Below are 26,860 nucleotides of genomic sequence, written 5' to 3' on the forward strand. Positions count from 1 at the left end.
CTGGACTAGGTTACTTCTTGACATTCCTTCTAGTCTTACATTTCTATAGTTCTATGAATAGTTTAAGATTAAAAAAAAAAATCAAACTATGCATTTGATTTTACAAGTATGTAAATATATAGTCAAGCTTTAAAACTGAATTAATTTCTATTCCAAAATCTGAAACATTCTCCCCTTCTTGTTTCTAACTTCTGTTTCCTGGCACTTCTCTCCTTGCTTCATCCTTTTTGAAGTTACTCAGAGAAAGTCTCTGTTTCTAGACTCATTGGTGATTTTTTGACTCCTCTTTTTTTTTTCAAAATCAGAAGTCCTTAAACAAGGATGCTATGCTTTCTCTCCCACACCACCCCACTTCTCTTCAGTGGCTTCTAGAGGCATCCAAGGTGAATATTTGTACAAGTAGCTATAAAGCAGGAGTTCTCATCGGCATCATGCAAGTGACCAAAAATTTCTCAGTGAGCAACCAGTGGTCTGAAGACTACCATATAAGAATCGCTGGACTAGTCATTTGCTCAAGTTAACACATTCAACCCACTCATTCAACCTGTGTGCACAAAAGCACACTTATTTACATTTCTTAGATAAAACACATTTCTTAGATAAAGCACATTTTTGAAAACTACAAGAAAATATTTTGTAGCATCTTTACCTTAAGCTCCAGTCTAGTAGTATTTGCTTGGCAGCGGTAAGTGGCAAGGAGAAAGTTGCTGTTTGGCTGTGAACAATTCAAAATGAAAAACAAAATAAATAAAAAATATTTCTGAATTCATAAAAGTTTTATCATCAAAACTTTAGCAGCATAGTAACAGTTTTTGCTATCTATGAAAAACGGTTACATGAAAAGTAAACACAAGTGAAATCCTGGTTCCACTGAAGTCAATGGAAAAACTGCCATTGACTTCAGTAGGGCCAGAATTTCACCCCATATTGTGTTAGTAAATACCAGCTCTCTATAAAGATAAAAAATATGAAATCTATTGAACTCTTTGTTAAAACTGAAAAGAAGAATATATCTGAAAACTCCATTCTGCATAATTAAAAGATACAATGATCTACCAGTTTCCCTGATACTGACTCAGCCCAGGATCTGACTAGCTAAATTATTCTAATTATGCAAAGAAAAATTAGTCAGAAAACACACTGTAGGCTAAACCAACATTAGCCATAGTAATGATCATAGAGAATGATTAAGAAACTCAAAGGTTAATTTCTGTAATCTTAAGGATAAACCTTTGATGTGCCAAATTAGTCACTAACAAACCAAAAATATTTAGAAGACAATTGTGAAAAAAAAGAGAGATTTCAAAAGATCTTCATAATGCTAATTTCATTTCTAAAATTATTTTTTAAGAAAACAGTATGTGTAAAAATAATGTATTTAGTCAAACATGAGAATATCTGGAATATAGCATTTTCATGATGCCAATTTTACATTTTAAAGATATACAGTAAGTACAGACGAATCGCATCATATGCGCCTTTAACTAATGCAAGCCAACTACTTCATCTGGTGCTCAACTGAAAAAAGAAGAGATCTGTTCCAATGCTGGAGGAAAAACTGGCTGTGTTGGACTTATTGAGAGACAGTATGTCGGTCTCCAACGTGGTGCATAAATATGGCCGCAACGAATGTAGCATCGTGCCATCAAGATTCGAGAGAGAAATTCGTCAAGCCATGGCATCATGTGCTCCAATAATAACTGCTAAAGTGACGAACCAGGTGCGTGATAAGACTTTAGTGAAGACTGAAAAGGCATTAAAACTTATGGCTGGAAGACATGAACCGTAAACGCATGCCTATCGATGGCAATACGTTGCGAGAAAAGGCTCTTAGCCTCTACATGTTTTCAAACTTCTTACTGAAGAGGGACAGACTTCTGATGAGAAGAAATTCAAAGCCAGCCAAAGTTGGCTTAACAGTTTTAGGAACCGCTTCAACCTCAAAAACGTGCCGACTACTGGTGAAGTTGCATCTGTCAATGAAGAGGCAGCAAAAGCCTACCCCAAACAATTAAAGAAAATCATAGAAGAAAACAGCTATCTTCTGGAATAAGTTTTTAATGCTGACGAGACTGGGCTCTTCTGGAAAAAAATGCCCAACCACACTTACATTTCGAAATCAGAAAGACAAGCCCCTGGCTTCAAAGCAGCTGAAGACCGTGTGACTGTACTGTTTTGAGGCAATGCAGCTGGGCATTTAATAAAGCCAGGCTTGCTCTACAGTGCTGTAAATCCCCAGGCCCTAAAAGGCAGAACAAAAATCTCCTGCCTGCGTTCTGGCAATCATATAAAAAGGCTTGGGTGACGGCAGCATTATTTCTGGATTGGTTTCAGAAGTGTTTCATTCCAGAGATCAAGCGGTACCTCGAAGAGAAAGGACTTGACTTTAAAGTGTTGCTGATCGTAGACAACGCTCCTGGCCACTCAGCGGCACTCCGGTTTGCACATAACAACACTGAAATCGTCTTTCTCCCCACCCAATACCACCTCCATCCTCCAACCTCTCGACCAAGGCATGATTAGCTGTTCCAAGGCCACAAACACAAGGCTTACGTTCTCACAGATGGATACATAGCGCTATGGATGCTGATCCCAATCTTAATGTGATGGAGTGTTGGAAGTCCTTCAACATTGCCGATTGCAACACTTCTATTAAACAGGCAATGGATGCAATCAAGCCTGAAAGAGTCAATGCATGTTGGCGAAACCTATAGAAAGAATGTGTAAATGATTTTAAGGGTTTCCCGACCATCGACAACGAAGTGAAATGCATTGTTCAGGAGGCCAGGCAAGTGGGTGGTGAAGGCTTCGTCGACATCCTTGAGGAAGAAACTGAAGAATTAATTGAGAGCCATAGAGAAACATTGACTAACGAAGAGTTAGAGGAACTGATAAAATCATCTACAAAAGATGAAGATGACGATGACGAACAGGAAGAGCCAGCAAGTTGGAATCTTCATAAATGTTTTGCTGCTTGGAACACTTCAGCACACCTGAATGATTTAATTTCTGAATACGATCCCTCTATGGAACGAAGCCTTAAAATCATCAAGAAATGTTTGAGCATCTCAAGAGACAACAGCAACAGTTGCCGATCACCATGTTTTTCAAAGAAAAACAACCAGCAGCAGATGAGCCTAAGCAATCAACTTCTCAAGCTGAACCAGAGCCAACCACTTCGTCTATGACTTGCTCTCAGTCACCCAAGCTCTCTGACACCTCTGTGTCCTGGATCGACATCAAGCCCCAACGACCCCTGTAATTACCCCCGTAATTAAAAATACAGTACTGTAAAATTATATTTTGCATATGTACTCTATTATATACTCCACATTACTATATACATTATACATTTATACATATTACTGTACAGGGCTGTATATACAAAACCATGTACAGTATATAGTACTGTGCTTTATGTGTGATTTAAGGGATTTTCAAGGGTAATTTTGACTATACGCTATTTTCCCCTTAAGCGCTGACTTTAGAACCTAACCCCCATGTACGATGCGAATCGCCTGTATAAATAGTGCTCTTTGCCTAATAACTTTCAGTAAAGAAATATACTGGACCAAAAGTTGATGTCTATTATACTACCTGCAAAACTGGATTTTCCCAAACCTCCTCCCTCCCAACATTTTATTCAGTTTCAGCCATTAAATAAATTATTCTAACTCCTAGGACTTTAAAGTATGAATCTACAAATCCAAATTCTAATATAGAGCAGTTAACAGCTTTCATCCAGTAGTCTCTATACAAGTATGACCATTAACTAATATCTTTACCTTTTTGTGTTACTTACTTCAGAATCACAGCCACTAAAACTAACAACAGCAGAATTTTTATCCACATCCAGTAGGTCTATTGGGACATCACTCTGTGCAGAACATTAAAGGGAAGAGGTGGGGGAAAAAAAAGCATAAACTTCTGAATAGTTTCTAGTGTATATATCCTCTAATTATAATAAATTATATTAGTGAGGAAGATGCAATATAATTGTTTGATAATCTTAATTTGAGAAGGGTAAAAGAGTAAACAGATGTTTAGCATATTGGTTAAATTGAAATCCCAGGACAATTTGGAGATATTTATCTTCTAAGTCTATCTTATTTGTGATGTTTTAAACTTCATCTTGTAACTGGAGATTTGTTCTAATATTAGCTAATGTAAGATGTATACCTTTGAAAAGATAAATAGAATAGCAAATGCATTAATTTCGTGACTGTTATGCACAGACTACTAAATCTCATTTGGAAATAAAGTATCAGAACAGATCTGCATAAACTGCCTTTTTACTTTTTAAAATACTTTTTAAAAGTTGAACACAATTTTTTTGCTCTAGATTTGTTTCACCTGCTTTGAAGTGAGAACAGCCAGTATTTTGATACAGGAATGATGTCCTCTGGTTGAAATGCTATTTTTGTATCTCCATATACAATTCTGTGAGCAACAATATCCCACTGCTTCCAATGGAACAACAGCATTGTTGCATTGTCCAGTGTATAATGCTACTTTAGAACTCTAAAGCTGGTTTACACTTAAAACTTAGGTCAACATAGCTATGTCAGTCAGGGGTGTGAAAGATCCATGCCCCAACTGACATAACTAGGCCTACCGTTACCCCAGTGTAAGAGGAAGCTAGGTTGATAGAAAACTGCTCAGGACTGGCCTACACTGAAAACTTACACAAGCATAGCTATTTTTCTCAGGTGTGTAAAAAATTGACACCCAGAGATACGTAGCTATGCCAACCTAGCCCCAGTATAGACAGTGCAAGATCGACAGAAGAATTCTTCTGTCAACTTAGCTACCACCTCTTGGGGACGTGGAATAACTACAGTGACAGGAGAATCCCTCCAATTGTAGTGAGTGTCTGTGCTGAAGTAATACAGGGACACTGCTGCTCCGCAGCAGCTATGCCACTGTAGCATTTTAAGTGTAGATGTAGCCTTTCAGTGTAGATCGCATCTACACTGCGGGGTTATGCCAACATAGCTATGCTAGTGTAGTCCCTATAACGTAGACAAACGCTAACCTCTGCATTAAATTCAAGTATAAATCAATTAAGTTTAGCATTTAGTCATGATGCAGCTGAGGCTATCTCTATACTAAAAACACTACAGAAGCACAGCTGCAGCTGTGCCAGTGTAGTGCTTCAGTGTAGACACTACCTAAGCCAGTAGGAGAACCCTCTCACTGCTGTAGGTAATCCACCACCCTGGAAGGCAGTAGCTAGATTGATGGAAGAATTCTTCTGTTGACCTAGCGCTGTCTATACTAGAGGTTAGGGTGACATAGCTACGTCTTTCAGTGGTGTGGATTTTCTACAGTGCTGAGAGACATAGCTATGCCAGTGTAAGTCTATAGTGTAGACCAGCCCTGATTCAGAGGTGCCATTAGAGTGCAGACAACATTCAGCAAATTAGGTTCCATTTGATGAGTCAACCTATCAAAGAAGATGTTTCCACCAGACACCAATGAAAAACAGTCATATCATTGTGTGTATGTTTTTTTAAAAAAACCTGGCCAGCTTACCTATATTCAACTTCCCCTTAGCAAACACTTTATACAATTTTTCTCCCTGTATATGCCTCAAAGCTAGTTACCTTGGTATCTTCTCCTTCAACTGTTAAAGATAACATTCACTCCAGCTGATGTGATAGAAGGAATAACTAATTTAAAATGTCAAGTATCAGAGGGGTAGCCGTGTTAGTCTGGATCTGTAAAAGCAGCAAAGAGTCCTGTGGCACCTTATAGACTAACAGACATATTGGAGCATGAGCTTTCGTGGGCGAATACCCACTTCGTCGGATGCATGTATTCACTCATGAAAGCTCATGCTCCAATACATCTGTTAGTCTATAAGGTGCCACAGGACTCTCTGCTAATTTAAGATGATTGTAGATGGGAAAAATATTTAGAAACAGCTATGTACAAATCAGATTTTCTTCTACATAATTACATCCTATCATCCTCCGCACCTGCAGGAACAGTAATTACTACAAGTGAACCTCACCTCAAGTAATGATTTTTAAAAAAAGGAAAGGTGTATTTTGATAAGAATGTTCTAAAACAAATTAGATTTTTAAATTTAGAGGAATCATTTCCACTGAAGACTCAGCAAAAGCAGAACCAGTTATAAGGTGAAATCCCAGTCCTACTGACATTAATAGGAGTTTTGCTACTGACTTCAACAAGGCCAGCATTTCACCCATAGAGTATTCCAAGAGCAACAGAAGATTCTGCTTTTGCCAAGTGCCTGAGAAAAAGAGAGAGGACCAGAACACAAACAAACCTTGTTTTTGTTTTCTTTTGACAAACTGGCCCTCCTTTTGGAAGGGAGTCTAGCCTCACCACAGTCATACTTCAAATTCATGCTTTTACAAACTAGGATTGCATCCTGTGATCTAATCCAGGTTGACGCACCGTTATAACCCTGCCAAATCCCAGGAGGCCAACCCAAGCAGATCATATGGTAGGACTGTGACCTATAATGTTCTAATTCAACTTGGTCAGTACCTAGGACACCAAAGTGACCTACAGAACACCAACGTATCACAATTCAGTACGAACACCAGATTCAAGATTCTGAATAATATTTTTTAATATATTTGCTACATTTATTAAAAAAAGTGAAGCTCAAGAGTAAACCCAGAAGTTCCACATCAGCCTGCTGATAATTGTATGCCATATGTCTGAGTTTTATTTTAGCATAAAAATATGATCTTCCATGACATTAAAAAAGTGTTTAAATTCCAGCTGTTCTTTAAGAGCACATGGAAAGTTTACAAAACAGTATTTTTTTCAATAAGATACAAACTGCAGTTCTGTCTTATAATAATTTAGATATTTATAAAACCTGTATTTCAATGTGGTTCTGAACCAGTATTAAAACAAACTGAAAGAGGCTTTTAGCATTAAAGTAGCCCTTTAAAACTGAACTTGTCAAATTAAAAAAAATATATTAATTCAGTAAGCAACAACCAGTTAACAGTGTTCTGGATCAAAAAACAAATGTTACAATTTTCTTCATTTTTTAGTTTTAAAGTCAGACATTTTTGTTAAGATTCTAAGTCTTAAAACATCACTTACCTGTACCAAGACATTATCTATTGCTGTCTGCACTTCTAAGATAAGACTGTAGCTGGCATCATCCTTATTTAATGTAAACTTGTCATTCACACTAAATGCAGGTACTGCTGAAAGAGCAGTACTGGACCGAGAAGACTGCTGGTATTTTTCACGTTCTTGCAATACCTTTATCTGTAAATGTTCCAACTCATTCCTAAGAAAGAAAAACTGTCAGATGTAAAAATAAAATCCTGAAGGTAACTTTTTCACAGAGCTGCCCTAGAAACTCAATCCACTGTTTCCGTAAAGTGACTCTTCCTTATTTTTTTTCCAGATAGGACACAAAGGAATATAGTCTCCAACCACCCTTCCACAGATATCATATGGCAAAGCATTTTTTTTCCAAACATCATCTAAATTACAAAATAAGGAAATGCACGTTACAATATATTTTTCCTTTTAAGATTAGAGAGATTTCAAGAGGATATAGGAAGGAGGACAAAATTTCCTCCAACAATAAACTCCTGATGTGAAATCTCAATGACCACTACATATTAATATTCAGTATCCTCCTTTGATAACACGTGAAATATTGTTACTGCTTTTGGATCTACGCAGCTGCTCAAAGTTTGGGGCCTTAGGGATGTCCCACTTGGGAGCAGAACTTAACAGTGGAGTCTGGTGATTTCTTGTTTATTTACAAGGAATGTACAAAATCCTGCTTCTCTGAATGCAGGAGGGACCAAAATCAAAAGAAGCCATTTTGTAGCTTACAAGCCCAAGCTTTGTTCAGCCAGCACCCCTGACCCAAACCTCTCTCTAGATTTCTTCAGGGTTGCACTGTGCTTACAGGCTACTGTTCGGCTTTCTTACTCTGTCCTTTTTTACTCTTACCTTCTTACACACATGCACACACACACGCACACCCCTTATCCAAGTAAGGACTCAAAGGCTCCCTGCCCAGTCAGTTCAAAACTTCTGGGTAGTTTCATACCCCCTTTTGTTTTAGGTGGGTGGCTGTGATTAACTTACGCTGATAGTTAAATTAATTGAAGGGTATGTTGTGACAGACAATATCCCTATGTTCTTCCTTTTTACAAAACTATGACAAATGTTGTACAAAGTATGCCTTGCGAGGTATCATTTGAGAACTCATAATCTGCTGAATATTACTGTCCTGGTAAAATATGTATGGCAACATTGTAAGTAAAGTTACAAGATTCTACTGTATAACATTGCTGTGACACGTTTCAAAGTTAGATAAACAGGCCCAAACCATTTTTTCAGAATATGCAAAAAAGACCAACTGTCATTGCGACCAGGTAGTGTAGTAGGGCAATGTGAAAGCAAATCGAAGAGTGAAACTGACTATACAATGTGCTGTGCGGTGTTGTTGTGGGAAGAGAACTCCCTCTTCTGGCCTTCAAACAACCCCCCAACCTCATCATCAGATGCAAGCTCCCCACAGACGAGAACACACCAACTCAAAGTGGCACCAGACCCTGCCAGAAAAACTGATGCAAAACCTGCAGCCATATCTCCACTGCTAAAATGATCAACACCCTTCTATCAACACACCTTTCAAGATCCCTGGGTCCTACACATGCATATAACAACATGTGGTGTACCTCAGCCAGTGCACTAAATGCCTCATAACAAGTATGTGGATGAAACCAATTACTATTCTCTTGAATGAGCTCACATACAAGAAAACAATAAAAGACAAAACACAAGGCGATCATTCCTATTTGACCTATCAGCCTCATCCTCAAAGGAAACTTGCACAATACTTTCAAAAGATGAGCCTGGGCACTTAAATTCATAACTTTGCTAGACACTAAGAATCATGGCTTTAAGGAAAACACTGGATTTATGGTTTATTACAACAATCTGTAACCCACTAACCCTCCTTTTTATCCTAAAACGCCAGAGCAACAGGCCACTTCACCTTGAACAGTCCCTTAGAATAGGTGCTAAACTACCTATTCCATCTTGTATTTAGCTGTGACACTCTCAGTACCTAGCCCAGACCGGAAGAAGAACTCTCTGTAGTTCTAAAGCAGTGGTTTTCAAACTTTTGTACTGGCGACCCCTTTCACATAGCAAGCCTCTGAGTGCGACCCCCCTAATTAATTAAAAATACTTTTAAATATATTTAACACCATTCTAAATGTTGGAGGCAAAGCACGGTTTGGGGTAGAAGCTGACGGCTCACAACCCCCTCCCCATGTAATAACCTCACGACCTCCTGAGGTGTCCCGACCCCCAGTTTGAGAACCCCTGCTCTAAAGCTTGTCTCTCTCAGCAACAGAAGTCAGTCCAAAAAAAGATATTATCTCATCCACTGTCTCTCTCTCTATATGTTATGCCATATGCAAAAAATAAACACACTGTAAATACCATACATATTTTCACCTTTACAAATTTCTAGCCGTTTTGGTAGTTCCAGAGGTAGCACAAAAGTATGCATCACAAGCTGATAGCATTACTTTCATTTCCAGGGGATTATTCCCCCAGATCACCACAGTTTTAAACATAGGTCACATTTTAGACTTAGCCTTCTTTACAATTTTCCTTTATTTAAGCTACCTTAAGGATGAAATCTTGTTCTGCATCTCTTGGCTTATCTTTAGTTCTTCACCAGATCCGCCTTCCCTATGGACAGGCTCTGTAGTCAGTCCTGTCACCCATCCTGAAAGAAACATACAAAGAACTATGAAATATTCCTTATAAAGTACAAACAAGAAAGCATTTGAAAAGTCCTAACTGAGCCACACCGCCTTAACACTGTAGAACGTAAGAGGCAGAGTTGTCCAGAAGACAGGCAGTCAAGGTGTGGGCTCTATTCCCAGTTTTGATACCGATTCAGAACAGTGGGGTTGGGCACGGATTTTCAGAGTTGAGCAATTTTGAGATCTGATGAAAAGTGCTAATAATGTGCTAATTAATTGTTGTATTACTTAATGTTGATCCTCTAACAGAGGTTCCTATGACACCACAGATAGTTTGTTTTTAAGGATAAAAACGCAGTAAAGTGTTGTATAATGGACCAAGTAGGTGGCTCAGCATAGGAACATATACATCTGTTTCTATATCTCTTTTAAATCAGTAGTGTTTTGCTTCATTTCACCATGGCACTTGATTTGGCTTTGTCTTGACACCACAACTATGTTTATGTGGATTTGAATGGTTTCTAGACCTTTTCAATGATTTCAGCCCCTTTAAAGGGGGAATAGTGACACAGTATTGTTACAAAATATACCATGAAAACTAATGTACACATCCAGTACAGTAGACGCTTGTTTGCAGCAACACCTTGTAATTGCAAATGCTGCTTATGAGCAAAATTTCCCCTGGGAATACTTTCCCTACTGTGAATTGTTGATACTCCCCATACCGGCAACAGATACTTAGGGCTTGTCTACACTTATCGAAGGATCGACGCTGCAGCGATCGATGCACTGGCGGTCGATTTAGTGGGTCTAGTGAAGACCCTCTAAATCGACTGCCGATCACTCTCCCATCAACTCCTGTACTCCACCTGATTGAGAAGAGTCAGGGGAGTCGACGGGAGAGTGTCTCCAGTCAACATTGCATAGTGTGGATCCCCCAGTAAATAGATCTAAGCTATGTCAATTTGCATTACGCTGTTCACGTAACTCAAATTGCATAGCTTAGATCAACCTCTCTTTAGTGTAGACAAGGCCTTAGGAGCAACATAGCAAAAGGTTGTTATTAATGAGCGTCTCAAACCTCTCAGCCATTTTTCAAACAACAAAAAGCCTCAGTCAAGGACTATGCATAAAAAAGCAGAAAATACATAAAATAAAAAAATGCTACAGTGCCAAATTCAAATCTATCATTTGCTGCTCTAAACATTATTTTTGTGATCCACCAAACCTGCACTGTGCAGGAGGTCAGACTAGATGATCATAATGGTCCCTTCTGACCTTAAAGTCTATGAGTCTAATGTACTTTGCATTCCTACTACAGTTTTCCTTAGGAAGCCCACAGCTAGATATTTTCCTTCCTTTACCTTGCTCAGAAAATCCTCTTATAGCTTCTGTGATCTTTACAGTAACCTTATCCAGACAGTGAGAAATCGTATGCAGATCCTTAGCTGGTATAAATTGTAATAGCTCATAACTACTAAGGCAATGAAGCTAACAACTTACATCAGATGAGAATCTGCCCCACAGCCCATTAGCCTTCTGCGGACTGCACTGTACAAACAAAGTAAACATTTGCCATTGATTCAGTCTAAAACCTACTATAAAGATTAACACAATTAAAACTTGGATTTCAGCAAATCAGGTTTGAAACCCAACAGTAATTTTAAAAAAGTGAGCTTTTACTGTTTTAAACTATCGAGCAAAACACATACAACACTTTTCTTACTAGATGTCCCTCACGGACAGACCAGTGCTACTGAGGGTCTACTGAAGACTTCAAGTCTACATAAGCCTCCTTACGAAGGGTAATCTTGTTTTCTAATTTCTCAAAAGTGGCTGCTTTGACAGCTCCAAAAGTTCAGCACTAATGAAAAGGCAAAAGAAGCTAAACAAAGCTGTTGAGACACCTAGCAAGATGCATATTCATGACTAAGAGGGACACAGAAAAGACAACGAACCAAAAAAAGATATTCACAATTACAACATTATGAAACTGTAAACAATCCCATCATGTATAAAATCTAAACATCTCTAACGTACTCATCACTGTTATACAGCTGCCTATACCTGACAATAACTAATTGCTGTGGTATACTATAGTGAGATATAAAGTGAAAAATCACAGGGTTTTAATGCAATTTAACACACACTGCTACCCCAATATAACACAACCTGGCAGATCAAAGCAAGTTCGATATAACGTGGTTGCACCCATAACGCGGTAAGATTTTTTGGCTCCTGAGGACAGCGTTGTATCAAGGTAGAGGTGTATATACAATAAAATGTTTCCCATACTTAGAAGTATTTTAAAAGTAGAGAATTCTGTGCCAGAATACTACTCTTTTGTAACCAGAACAAATTACACTGTATTAATAAAATTCCAACTCCATTAACAGCACAGTTTGCTCAACCATTATAATACCAATAGCCAAAATTCTTTCAAGTATTTAATAGACAATTTACCTGAATATGTGGATGCTAAGATTTCATCATACCCATCCTTTCCTACACAGCCACCCTGGATAGATGTGATGCTCTCTGACAAGGCCTAAAAAATAAAAACAGACGAGCATTCAGGAGATACATTACTTTATTCATTTTATATGAGCACTGTTTAAAGAACAAAAAAAAAAAAAAAACCCACTTCCCCTTCTTTAATTGTAGTGCAGAAAATCTATTCAGATGCACAACACCTCAAAAGTATAAGAAATACTTAATTACCTGTTATTGTGTTTCAGTACGTATATTTTTGGTTCTACTGTTTATGTACCTTGAAAGATATATTAGGAACTGGGTTATAAAGTAAAACCTTGATGCACAGTCTAATTTTCAAACAGTAATTACCAGAATGTGCTGGAAGGAAAGAAGATGACTGTGAATTAAATCCACTATTTTAAGCAATTAGTAATAAATACAGCTATACCAGAAAGTATAGACTTTAAAGAGTCACTTGTTTATTTAAGAGGGAAAAAAAAATCAATATATTTTAAAGTTCTGGGGGTGGTTTTTGTTTGGTTGTTGTTTTGTTTAGATTGTTTTACTAACCTGACTTAGTAACACCATCTTAAATTATAAAAAAAAAGAGAGAGAACTTTCAAAATGTATTTTTACCATTTGTGCTGTTTAATTTTAGCATTTCATTCAAATTGACTGGCCTGTTTCACTTTCTGGTTCTCACATATTAGCCTATTCCTTTTGTGTTGGGGTTTCTACCATTACATGGAAGCATAAAATTTTAAAATACAAATCACATTCTTGAATTCAAAACAGTTTTGGTAAGCCCTTGGCCATTTCTGTAATTGCTATTATGCAGTGTGCCTAAAAATAAAATGAAGTACAGCACTGAACAAACCACCTTTTAAACACTCTTTGACAGCACATAAGAATATAGCTATATCGTACAGATAGAACGGCTGCAGACCGTTTACATAAATAAATTTATATAAAATGCTGAATAATGACCAAAGGGCAAGGAAGACAGTGCAAATACATATCTATAGCATACCATTGATTTAGCTGTGTAACAATATAGTTAGAGCCCTACCAAATTCACAGTCCATTTTGGTCAATTTCACGGCCACAGGGTTTTAAAATTAGTCAATGGCACATTTTCAGATGTTTACATCTGAAATTGCAGGGTGGTGTAATGGTAAGGGGCCTGACCCAACAGGCGGTCAGGGTGAGAGAAGTCATAAAGCCATTGTAGGGGGACTGTGGGATTGCTACCCAAACTTCTGCCCTGCTGTTGGCATGGATGCAGCCTTCGGAGCTGGACAGTCAGAGAGCTGGGCAGCCAGCTCTAAAGCCAGCACGACCATCAGCAGCAGCACAGAAGTGAGGGTCGAAAGGTATGGAGGAGTGGGTTACCATATTTCAGTTTTCCCAGCAGTCTCCCACCCAAGTGGAGCCGTGGAGCTTCCTGCAGCCCAGGGCTGACAGCCAGAGCCACAGAGCTTCCTTCAGCTCGGGCAGATCCCGGATGTATGTCTAACCCATCCCAGGACTGGCCCCTTCAGTGCAAGAGAAAATCTCTTCCCTCCCCATCTCCAGCTGGGACTAGCAACTAGAGATCTGCAAAGGGTAGGAGCCCCCAGATGGGTGCCAGATTTCACAGGGAGATCAGATTTCACAGTCCGTGATGTCTTTTTGGTAGGCTGTGAATTTGGTAGGGCCCTAAATATAGTTACAAATAAAAATTAAGAAATTAAACAATTATAATTCATTTATTTTCTAATTTAAAACAATTAAGTTTAAAATATGCCCTGTGAAGAGTGCATTTCTTGTGATGAGCTTACATGATCATACCGAAGGACAGGCTCATTTGTGCTGTCGAAGTTATAGATTTCTAACATTCCATCATCTCGGCCAACAAGTAATTCTTTAACTCCATCACCCAGAATATCAAAGTTATCAATACATAAGATACCTATAAATATATTAAAAAAACCTCTTATGAACAACAAACTCACTGCACATTTCATCTTTTGTCTCTCAATGAATGATCTGCAAAGTAGCCCATAAAAAAGGTATTATAGTGCATTAGTATATATTAGTAGTCTTAAAAAAACAAATTGACAGAGCATTCTTGGTAAGTTTGTAAGGTTTTATTAAAGCCATTTCTAGCTTCTGAGTAAAATGAGTGACTTCATCCCTTTGTTATCAGAAACAATGTACTGGACTAAGTAGGTTAAAAAACAGAACTATATTCCAGTGCAAAGCACAGAAATAAAGAGACTCAACAGAAATCAATTGTAAAGAACCCAAAACCAAATCTAAGATTCAGGCCCCTTTAAAACATCTCTCAGTCACCCAAAATCAAAATAACTACTCATATTTGAAAAATGACATCATACTAAGAAGTTTACTAAAAATATTTTTGAGTGACAAAAGAATGAACATAGCAGCATGCTCTACAGGCATATGAGATAACTGGATTCTATTCATGGTCCTTCCCTTTTCAGAGGAACACCACCTGAGATTGCTGCAGAGCCAGCATACTAAACATAAAAGGGAATCAATGTCCTGGAAATAAAAGCAATATTTTTTGGCCAATTAGAGAATAGCAGAGCGTAAAAAAGAGCCTTGGCCAATCCTCAGACTGAAAGCTGGTACAAAGTGACTAAAAACAATATTACACAGGGCTAGTGATAACCTGTGCTGTGGGAAGAATTCAAAATGCTACAGGTTTGGAAAAATATGATTTTCATGTTTGGATTTATAAGTACAACCACCACTACAGCACACAGTCAAATTATATATATAAAATAATTTAAAGGAGTTTATTTTTTAAAAGGTCACCTTAAAATAGTAAACAAAAGCATACTAAATAAGAACCGGAAATAACCTGCATGAAGAATAAGAGAAAAAAAAAACAAGATAAAAAACTTCCTCAGTTAGTTCAAAACATTAAACTTCTTCAGCAAGAGATCAGGAGCAAGGAAACAGAGTACTCAAGTTACTGTAATATACAGGCAAAACTGTGACGTATCTTCAAAAAATTTACTACAACACAAAAAAATGCCCATAAGTATAATAAAATTTACTAATAACTTTATTTCATATGGCCTGCTGCATAATGGAATGCTAGTGATCTGGAAATATTACCAAGATACATACCTCCTCTCTTCTTCTCATTTCTGACTTCCCACTTATGTACTGGAGATGCACTTGAAACCTGAATGAGACCAACTTTCCCATCAGATGTTCCAAACAGAAGTTCTTCTCCAGAATCACCTAAGCATATAGGTACTATATTGGTTCTATTTTTTACATCTATTTATTATGTTTTAAACTATTCAAATATTTTAAGGACTTAAGTCTTTTCTTTAACCTTTTCCTTCAGAATGTAATGTGTGAATCACAAAATATTCAAATTCATGTTCCGCAACAGCGTTACCAGACTTTTTCAAAACACAGTGGTAGAAACAAGGCTAGTACTTCAGGAGATGGACACTCAAACACCTTGAGAACTATGGATATTTTAATAATTTGTTCATTCCTGTTCTTACATGCGTGCATCTCTCACTCAACTCAATAGCTGTTAATTTAAAAGGAGCAGGACATCAATGATACAAATATTGAATACATTAAAGTAAGGATATTTTTCCCAGCTTCTGAAAAGACTAGCAAGACAGTACTTCCCTCCCATTCCGCTTCCCCCACCCCCATTAGATGGTTTATGGAGAGGTCTTCAAAAAGACAAAACTAAACAAAACTGCCTCACTCATTCACCTCCCTGGATAAGAGCTATAGAATCCAGCTTCTGCTAAGTGGGATTTAAAAGGGAAACTTATTCTTCCCTCTCAAACCAGCTGCTGCCATCACAGTGCTACTTTCAAATGGCCTCACTGAAAGAAAATGGATTAGGAGCCGGATTAGAGCCATTCGTTAAGTTTTTTGACCTATGGTGCTAAATTCAGGTGACAGAAGATCGCAAAAGGGCTGGCTAAACAATTTTAAACTTTTAAGGCTGTGTCTACCCTACAGAGACTATGTCAGCATAGGTATGCTGGGATAACCCCATAGCATAGATGCAGCCTACACCGCCAAAAGGAGTTTTTTCACTAGTGTAGAACACCACATCCCTGAACAATGTTAGCTACATTGACATAAGCACTCTTCTGTTGACATAACTGCATCTACCCTTGGGGTTAGGCTGGAATAACTATGTTGGTCAGGGGTGTGATTTTTAAGTTCAGGCCAAACCTAAATTAGATCTCTCCCCACACACCTAGATCATGACAGCTCTGCTCAACCTTCTCATTCACCAAATCACAGCTTCTGAAGATAAGTTTAAAGAAATCCATGGCACAGTGAAAGATCAACGTCCACGAAAAGAATTCCCACACCACAAAAAAAAGAGAGGCAAAGGCCCTGTTTTTCATTTATAGTAATGTTACTTTTCATATCAGTGGAAGTTTAAAAGAAACTTAAAGGGACTGTAAATGTAATCTGCACTCCCTTTGTGGCCCGTTTACACTGCCAGAGTGGTGTAAAGAGTCTTAGAACAAAACAGGATCAGGGCCAGAGACAGAAAAAGGTATGTGGGAGAAAATTTCAAGTCCTTCCCCTTCTGAACAACCCCCATGCCCAAATCGCTGAAGGCCTCTCGCACCATGTCTGGATGGGAAGCTATGATATTCCCCGAGGTTCCACTTCATGCCTTTTAGTGCTTGTGTATGCTTAAAACACTGCAGCACCACAGCTGCACCACCGTAGCACTACCTATGGTGACAGGAGGGCTTCTCCCATGAGGAGATGAATTCCCTATGCCTAAGAGACAGTAGCTAGGTTGACAGAATAATTCTTCTATCAACCCCCAGTGCTAGTTTACACCAGGGGTTAGGCCAGTATAGCCATCTCTCATACCTGCGAAAGATGTAGCTAAACTGAGCTAAACTGGTGTAGGCCGGGCTTTAGCCTCTTACGCCTGCCTGAAGGGGACAAAGGCTGCATTTAATAACACTGGTGCTAATTATGTCTCTGTATGAAAAATGGAGCTTTGGACATATGAAACTTTGAACAGAAGACTAACAGGAATCTTGTTTTGTCTCTTAACCAGAGCAATTCTATAATTGACAATGAGCTAATTAGAAATTTTCTGACATAAGTTTATCAGTCACAATTCTATCAAAGCTACCAAATGTTATATGTAAACTATTATAAGAAAAAACTGCATGGTCAGAGCTGTGACCCTTTCTACATTTTTAACACCAGCTTCTAGACAATGTTAACCAAGGTTCCACAATATTTGTAAATAAGACATCCAGATTTTGCTACTTTTATTTAAAATACATTTCAATGAAATACTGGTATATTTAAAATCTAATTACCACCATTTCCATTGTTTAAAGCAAGAACAGTAGGCGGTCCAGAAACTTCCACTTCGTATAGCAAATCAGACCCCTACAGATGAAGAAGAAAAGAGTTTTTAAAATGATCCAAAAAACCCATTTAAAAAAAAAATCACTTAAAATTGCATAAGTATGTGCATTCTGTGTTACACATATGGATAAACTTTAGTTACCCACACACTATGCCTGTGTTAGTAATCTTTCAAAACTACAGAACAGTGAAGTGTATAAATGGAGTACAAGACTGGCTTTTTATTAAAAGATGTTTAAAATGTATTTCTAGTATTTTTAAACTCAAGTTTTTGTGGCAACATAACCCGAAAATTCATGTACCAACACAGCTGCCAACTTTTACGTGGTAAATAAGCACCCCGACTTTCATAATAAGCCAAAAATCAAGCTAATCCCATTTCAAAACAAGGCGAAAACAAGCCAATCCTTAAGAATCCGAATATTCTATGCGACTAGATCCCCCCAGCGTGCAGCCTGGGATTGTGGTGGGCCCGCTGTGCACCCCTGACTCTTTCCCTCCCTTTCCTCCTGCTTGCTGAAGCCAAACAGAAAAAAAGAAGCAACAAGTCACAAGCTAGCCAACAAGCAACTCACAAACCAATTAAGCCAAAAACAAGCCCAATTTCTGTGTTTTTTCCCACTGGTTGGCATGTCTGATATACATGTAATGATCTTTCACATAATTATTTTTATGATTTATAGAGTTAATAAAACTTGATCTGATCAAGTGATTTATTCAAATTGAAAATGTATATATTATGAGAGACAGATTTAAGCTCCCATCCTACAAACACGTGTGTTTAAATTTCACTCATATGAGTAGTGCCATTGAAATCAATGGGATTACTCACTTAAACTATAAGGAACTATAGCTTAAGTTAATGATACATGTGAGTAAAATGCAGGATCAAGGTCTAAGCAAGTGCACACCCACACACACCTTTAAGCAGAATTTCACTAATTCTTACCTCACTAGCCTACAAACGTTAATTCTTAAAAAAACAGCACTCATCTCACTTCTCGGCAGATTTAAGGGCAGTAACTACTATATTATAAAATATGCTATAGACTATTTATAGCCAATACACAAAGCATACTTCATGATGTGTTAGATTTGATATTTTAAAATCGTGTTTGTTTGCTTACTTAACATTTCACAAAATTCACTAATTCACAGTAACAACAAGGAGTCCAGTGGCACCTTAAAGACTAACAGATTTATCTGAGCATAAGCTTTCGTGAGTAAAAAAAACCCACTTCTTCAGATGCACGGAGTGGATCTTTTAGTCATTAGTGTGAATTAGTGAGGTTCTATGGTACCAGTAAAGGAAGTGACAACAAAGCAAAGATTTTTAACCTGTAAAACTCTAAGGACTCTATCCTGACATGCCAATATTGGTCTAATGCAAGACAGTTTCTCTACTGGAAGACAGAGGATATCATTGATTTTATCTCCTGACAGGTAGTAGTGCTGGTCCTTGCAGTCACAGTAATGGTTATAGATATAGCTTGCACAAAGAAAGAGATCTGCTCCCGATATATGCCTGAGAAAAAGAAAAAGTATTTAATTTTGTCAGCATTTAAAGTTATAGTGATATTCTTTTAGGCTCCAATATACATGTGGATCAAGTTACACACATGTATAACTGTTTGTTCATTCAGGGCCTTACTGAGCAAAATAAGCAATTAATCTGGTTAAATAAATTAAACTCGTTATTTTCTACAAAATATAAAATCATATAGTTTACATTCCTTTATTTTTTTCGCCTAGTTTATTTTCATCTCTGCATAAGGGTCTACAGACAACAAATGCTAAAGAGATCTTACTAATACTCTTCGTAATATAAATTTAAAGAGAAACAAAATTATTGAAAAGAAAAGAAATGCCCTCTTGATTAAAGCATATTCAGGCAGAGTTCCCCCTGACCCTTTTAGAATAGGATGAGAGAACATAAAAAATGATCTCCATGTGTTTCTCCAGAGAAGTATTAAGATCTTTTTAAAATACATTTTTAGAAGCACAATATAAGCAGAGTGGGGGCATTGTTTTGATTTTGATTTTTTTGGTAAATAGATTAAATTTTGGTGAAAGGTGAGCAAGAGAAAGGGCTCAGTAATAAAAAATAAAAATAAAGAATGAATGGGAGTAGAAAATTTAAACATGCTGGAGCAGTAACCCTTTTGGACTTTGGAGAAACACTCCAGAAAACTAAACAAACATTGAAGATCAACTATAAAGCAAAAACAACAATTGAGTGAATACAGATTCTGAGTTAAAATGACTCACCATAAGTAGAATGGTGAAACATAAGGGTGGCATTCTGTACACAACTAAGTTTTCACTAAGGCCTTGGGTAAATTTTCTAATGTGCCCAAGTTACTTTAGGAGCCTAAATTCTATATTTAAGAATGACTGAGGCATTAATCCCTTGTTTATAGAGGTTTTAGCCACCAGTGAAGCCATACTGACATAGTTATAATAGTGAAAACTTCTAGAATGGATAGTTTACTACCATGTATTGTGTGTACACTGGGGTTTGTACCATTATAACTACATTGATCAAAAAGCTAAAATCCATAGTGTAAACAACTCCTATGTAAAGTTACACTGCTCCCCCCTCAATATGTTAATTTATTGGTTCACCAAAAGCATTCCACAATGCAGCATTCTGTGACACCCTAAGTATCAGGAGTCTCATCACATATGATGGATTGCAATGTTACATTCTGGTTATCTTCAATCACCACAGAAAATTAACATTTTTGGCCAAACAATTAGGTCACTTTTGGAATGATGTTTTGCCTCACCTACCACGTAAGTAGCAATGAAATGATTAAATGTAGTTCAATATGATTTATCTTAAGCTGAGTCAAAAAGTTCCAAATATTTTGTACTGAATGAAGCTTTGAGAATAAGGATAAGTACATTTTAATATTTATGTTCCTAGTTTACTTATAAGAGCTATTTAAAAAGTTATACTTAATATTAATTCAGACCCAAATATAAAAAAGAAAAGCATACAGATCTGTTTTTTGGGGGCCCATTTCAAAAATTGTGTCTACATTAATAAATGTGTCAATTCAATGCTGAGCTCCATTTGTTTCACTGCATAATAGGACTGTCTATTATACCAGTATTAAAGTTACTTGTTTCCTCACTTACTGCCACCTTGTGGCTCTCAGAAGAGGCTCAGTCCAACTCACACACATCAACAGAAAGACTTCTGATTTAATGGGAGTTGAAGCAGAGCTCAACTTCCCATCCTACTCACTCCTTCTGCTGCCACCTCCCTCTTGACAAGAAGTTTACAAAGTTGGTACCCTTCTGATCTTATGGCTAAATTACATTTAAACACTTTTTGGAGAGAGGGAGGAAGAAGATTTACAGTGAACGAGGTGGCCAAATTATTAATCTAAACTAGATTCTAGTTCATTTTACAGGATTCTGACTGTAATACTTTTCTTTACTTTATACCTTTTAAAAAGCCCTATCTACATGTATGACAAAAGAAAAAGAGGTTTAATTATTATTCAGGTGTGTATAGATACAGATATACACACACACACACACACTTGAATGAATACTTCAAGAATGTTTTTGACTGCTTTAAGTCCTGTTTCATCTCCCTGACAGGCCACTCCATGTTAAAGTATGGAGAAAATGTTTTTAAAACATGGTTTTTAATTTTTATTGGCATACTGTCCCTGCAAGTGTTTATTGTGCATATCTTGCTGAACTAGTCACTCTGCCATTTGTCATGTGTAGTAGTCAAGTCAACCTAGCACCCCAAGTGGAGTGTTTGATTAACATTTAAAAAAAAAAAAGAATCAGCCATAAGACTGTAAAGAGAATGTTTACTACAGCAACAAAAATTGTACTCCATTCCACAGGCCATACCAATGAAAGTGTAGTGAGATTGATCAAGATCCTGGAGGGTATAGGATGGGTTAGGGAGAGTGGGTAGTAAAGAAAGCTGAGTCAAAGAATCAATTCATATCTCCCAGCACAGCACCTTCAGCCACTGCTGTTGAACTCTGTATTCATGCTGGTATAAGATTCAAACACGGCAATTAAGTTAATATTTACATGAACATGGAATGAAGCACTAGTTTTGACACGTTTGGATAGAAGGCTGAACTTCTTGATATTATTTCAGTTTAGCCTTCAGCTAGAAAAAGTATGTTGTACATTGGTTTATAATGTCAAGGCTATCTCATCAACCCAAACAGTTAAAAGTTTTTGGTTAGTTGGATACTGTATACAGAAATGGAACTAACTTGCAAATGATGAGCATCCACCCTCTGAAGGCATGTCTATAAGGTGCAGCAACAAACCTATAGGGGTGTGATTTCTGGAGCTCACTGACTGGTCTATGTGGACACTGCTGGTACAAGCTATAAGTTCTCCCGTGCACTTGAACACAATTCTGAATGTTTGAACAGCACCATGTTCAAGTGCACTAAGTAACTTTTAATGCACACCAGCATGGTCTACATCAACTAGTCCAGTGGTGGCCAACCTGTGCCTCTGGAACCACATGTGGTTCTTCAGAAGTTAATATGCAGCTCCTTGTATAGGCACTGACTCCGGTGCTGGGATGAAGAGGAACTAGCTAGAAGCTTTCAATTGCAGCAGTTAAGTTAATGAATGACAAGCAGTTGTAATGGGGCTCCCTCTCCCACTTGCTACTGATACTTCTACAGGAGTTCTACTTCTCTCAGGATAGAGAGAAAAGACTTAAGAGTGAAATTCCTGCACAGATACTGTCTTTAGAGAAAAGCTTAATACAACTACTTGGTTGTATAGAAAAATAAACCCTCAAATTTCATTTTAAGGGACAAAAACGAGTGCTAGGAGTACATGAAAACTAAAAAAAGTGATACAAAAATAAGTATTAGAACACAATAGTAGACTGCACTTAGTTGGGATGTGCTTAATCTGGATGCCCACTTTCCTGAGCTGCCTGCCAGAAAACCAATTTAGACTAACGTGATAGAAAATTCTTTCACAGAACCAAAAACTAACAAACTAGTTTTACTAACATGAAATAATATTGAAAAACAAAGTACTGCACATACATAGCTTTGATGTTTTCAGTGAGGTTAGTTTCAAATGAAAGGAACTGCTTCCCTCTCTTTGTGAAACCTCTAACCTCTGATCCTGTAGCCACAAAAATTTTCTCCTGTGGTGTATTAAGAGCTCCTCCCAGCTCCAGCCTTGTGATCCTTTGCCCTGGCAGTGTCTTGAACACTGGCTGTGAAAGTCAAAACGGAAAGTGATACTTAATTATTTCAATACTGTATTTGCATTTTTTTTAAATACAGAAGATGCCAAATTTGCATTGGGACTTTTGACATAATTGCCGTGATTTTACAGAACATGTATACCTGATGAGGTTTTATTATACGTTAAAACAACAAGAAATCCCATGGCCCCTTAAAGACTAACAGATTTATTTGGGCGTAAGCTGCATCTGTAACTTTCACTCCATGCGTCTGAAGAAGTGAGGTTTTTTACCCACGAAAGCTAATGCCCAAATAAATCTGCTAGTCTTTAAGGTGCCACCAGACTCCTTGTTGTTTTTGTGGATACAGACTAACATGGCTACACCCTAATACTTATTATATGTTGTTCCTCAGTATCAGTGAAGAAATTAGGCATTTTATAAATCAACTCAGTGCTCTCAAAGCTAATAGATAAAATACTTAAGATTCCAGTGCTGTTTATTGAAGCACAGTAAAGAGAGCTGTAGTGCAAGCTTCTGCATAGTGCCCCACATACATGCTGCATTCTGATTCCAGAAAAATTATCTCTAGTAATGAAGAAACGATTTTATGGATATGTAAAATTAACTTATCAGACACACTACCAAGATACAAGCTTTGAAAGTTGTTTTTGTAAGTTGTCCTGCTATCCACAACTTTAGCTCCTACAGAGCAATTAGTTCACAAAGTCACTTATATATCAGATGTTAACTATTTAAAAAAAGTCATTACTGACATAGTTTGGAAGCTAACCATTGATCTAGAATCAAGGGGCTCAGTAACCTTTTGCCAATTTCCAGAGCCATCTTGTTCCTTTCATTAACACAAACAGCTTTTTAATATTCATTATGTACAATATTGGGGACAAATGAAAAACTGTACACCAAGAACTATAAAACAATTACATAAATATCTGACCTTACCATAGCTTCCCCCTTTTTGATGCCAAAACATGTAACAACACCACCATGATCTCCAATGACAATCTGCAAAAATGTAATGCATAATTATATCAGAATTATTCCTATAAAGATACAGATATTCCTATAAGCTTCCATCTTAAAAAGGAAGAACTTTCCTTATATTAGTCATGTGCAACTGCAATATGGAAAGTAAGCATTACCAACTACTGCATATTTAATGATCATACTATATCATACAAGCACACAACACTTTATAGATATAAAGACAGAAAGTCCTTTAGTCATAGAGCTTAAAATCTAAATTATTCCTCTGAAATAATTTAACTGTCAACCCTTTCGTATTTGTTGTTTTAAAGAATATCTGTCACATAATGGAATCTTTGAAAAAAATAGTATTATTTTGATAAAACTGTTTTTCTATATTTTATATTGCTCATCCTTTACTTATTACCAGAAATGAAAAGCATACAATTGTTTCTTAAAAGTTCATCTATTCTGATACTTTCCTCCCACAGAGAAATCACAACCATGAATTCACCAGAAAAGATCTGTTTAGAAAGAAAAAAAACAAAAACAAAAAACTGCCGTTTTCAACAAATGTTCTTTGCAAAAAAGAACAAGGGAGGAGAAATATATAACTAATACTAAAGCCTAAGAATGTCCATGCATTGTCAGCAGGTCTTGAATCAGAATTACTTGGGAAGCTTTGCCTATACTGTCCCAGATAGAAAGAATCAAAAGATTATTTGCACCATTATTGTTCCAGGGGAATAATAATATCAATTTTTAACAGAACAAGTATCTCACTGTCAACAAAAGCTACCTTCTGTGTTGCCCTACGTCTTGATGCAGGAAGAAGCTTCATGGTCTTCTGAGATGTCACTCCCACCTATTTGAAAACATCAACTCGTTACTGAATATCTCAACTCTTACATTTCAAAACCTTTAAGTCCCACTCCTCTATTTTAAATTTCATGCATTAGCGTTCATGCTATTCAATGCCTCTATCCACAAAGCAAGAAGAACAGTAATTGAGCATTGTTTGGATAGCCAAAATAATATGCCACAACTCTCATATAAAAAGATGAATTGAAAAGTCTATCCATTTGAGACTTGTACTGCTTTGTACTTGCTGAAATGTCTGCTAATTCCTCTAGTTGGAGTACTGGTTTCAGAGATGTGACCACCACTTTTTTCCTGGATAGTTACTTGAGGCAGACAGACAAAATAAAGTAACATGCTTAACAGGTGTAATATTTCAAAGACTGTAATATTTAACAATAGATCCAATTATTAATATTGATTAATATTTCTGATGCTCGTTATCCCACACATTACTGACTCCCACACTGCAGAGTCCCACAACTACAGATCATGTAATTATATAGATAAATGTATAGAAACACTATTTATGATTATAGTATTAGGCCCTGAGACTGCACAGATTTAAGCAGATGCTTAGCTTTACAAAGGTATGTTGTCCCACTGACTCAGTAGGACTTTTCATGTCCATAAAGTGAAACACTGTGGTATACTTGATATTTTTAAAGGTGCATTATTAACTTGTTTTAGGCCCCAAATTTAGGGTTGTTTTTTTTTGAAGGGGGAATGAAAGTTTCATAACACTTAACACTAATATATTTTGCTTTTAAATCTAATGCAAATAGTTTTCTGTTATAAAATAAACATATCCCAACATGCAACCCAGTAGATTAGCCTACCAGAAGCTCAGGCAGGAAGAAGGAAAGAGAGAGAGAAAGGAAGAAAGGATGGTCCAGCACTCAGGGCATTAGCCTAAGATTTAGGAGAGCCAGACTCACTACCCTGCTGTGCCACAGATTTCTTGGGAGACCCTGGGCAAGTCACAGAACCGCTCTGTGCCTCAGTTTCCCCATGTGTAAAGTGGGGCAATCCCCGCCTGGCAGAGGTGTTGCTAGATGTAGTAAAACCTGTGATGTCTCGGATAGCGAAATACAGCAAAGAAACATGCGGGAACTCCCCCGCAGACGTTACATAGTGTGATAACCAGGCAGGACTCCTGAGAGCGCAGGGCAGGAGCGGGGCTTGGCGGCATAGGAGCCTTTCCCAGACAGTCTCTGTTTACAGACCCGCCGCCAGCCGTGCCCCATCACTCGGGAGCCCCGCGCGGCGCGGCCGCAGCCTCACCTGCAAATAATCCACGCGGACCAGCTGCAGCTCCATGGCCCCAGGCTCGGGGGCGACTCCAGCCGCACGGTCTAGGGACTGACCCCAGCGGGCGGAGGGGCCACGGTCCCAGCCTCTCTATCCCACCCGGCGGCCCGCTCCAACACTGCCTTACCCCGGAGACAGCTCCTTACCCGCTACCATGGAGACGCCGAAAAGACACATCCCCACAAGTCGGCCTGCTATTGGACATGGAGGCCGGCGAAGGGGCGGGGTCAGCATTGAACAGGCGCAGTGATTGGACAAAGCGTCACTGCCTCTCTGCGCGGGTGGCATGTTTAGGGACCGCAGCAAGAGCGGGCCGTGGGGTGGGGTTGGCGCAGAGCCGGAGAGCGGTGGGGAGGGGTTACTCGGCCCCGGCAGATGGTGGTAGCGGGGCGGGCAGGGCTGCGGCTGGTTGGAGGCAGCGGGGCACCCGGCCTTGTCGTGGGCAGGACGGAGATACCGCTGGGGCGAGAGCCGCAGCTGCTGCAACAGAGGAGGCCGGGGACGGGGGTCTCCCAGCCCAGTGGCCATGGTGGGGCTGCCGAGGTCGGCGCTGCCCCTGGGGGCCGAGCTCTTAGCCCCCGGTGACATCGCTGCTAGCGTTGGTCTACTGGAAGATACAACCTCACCGTCCTTGTCTAACTCCAACTGTCTGCGGAGGCTGGGCGGGGAAATTGCTACCGAGTTTTCTGAAAGTCCCTCCCTTCTGGCAAGGGGGTTCACGCAGCTGGGAGCATCCTGCCTCCCGGATTTACAGCGCTCTTAGGAAGGCTCCCCAAGAGCTTAATCTCTACTAAGTGGGGCTTAAAAGTACCGTGGCAGTGAGAGTCATTGAAGGAGCTTTGCAGGCATGGTGTGCCCCGTTGATTAGCTG

At 38.4% G+C, this 26,860-nt stretch overlaps 1 protein-coding gene across 3 annotated transcripts in view; it reads right to left on the minus strand.

Annotated features, from left to right (window-relative positions):
* BBS7 (Bardet-Biedl syndrome 7) overlaps positions 1 to 26,134 on the minus strand; it is a 45,161-nt gene extending 19,027 nt beyond the window's left edge. For 2 of the 3 annotated variants that reach the window (XM_032776025.2, XM_032776027.2), the window contains exons 1-13: positions 25,963 to 26,134; positions 24,620 to 24,685; positions 23,797 to 23,859; positions 22,688 to 22,863; positions 18,966 to 19,152; positions 17,576 to 17,648; positions 15,360 to 15,476; positions 14,039 to 14,169; positions 12,207 to 12,291; positions 9,661 to 9,763; positions 7,093 to 7,285; positions 3,803 to 3,877; positions 650 to 715 (exon numbers count right to left, since the gene is read on the minus strand). In XM_032776025.2, coding sequence (XP_032631916.1) covers positions 650 to 715; positions 3,803 to 3,877; positions 7,093 to 7,285; positions 9,661 to 9,763; positions 12,207 to 12,291; positions 14,039 to 14,169; positions 15,360 to 15,476; positions 17,576 to 17,648; positions 18,966 to 19,152; positions 22,688 to 22,863; positions 23,797 to 23,859; positions 24,620 to 24,685; positions 25,963 to 25,998 — 1,371 coding nt within the window. In that variant the 5' untranslated portion in view covers positions 25,999 to 26,134. Of the gene's footprint in view, positions 1 to 649; positions 716 to 3,802; positions 3,878 to 7,092; positions 7,286 to 9,660; positions 9,764 to 12,206; positions 12,292 to 14,038; positions 14,170 to 15,359; positions 15,477 to 17,575; positions 17,649 to 18,965; positions 19,153 to 22,687; positions 22,864 to 23,796; positions 23,860 to 24,619; positions 24,688 to 25,962 lie in introns of those variants that run through there. The other variant, XM_032776026.2, reaches the window with a different exon arrangement.
* Positions 26,135 to 26,860: the final 726 nt, after the last annotated feature.

The sequence above is a fragment of the Chelonoidis abingdonii genome, chromosome 5, assembly GCF_003597395.2.
Source record: "Chelonoidis abingdonii isolate Lonesome George chromosome 5, CheloAbing_2.0, whole genome shotgun sequence".
Taxonomy (NCBI): Eukaryota; Metazoa; Chordata; order Testudines; family Testudinidae; genus Chelonoidis; species Chelonoidis abingdonii.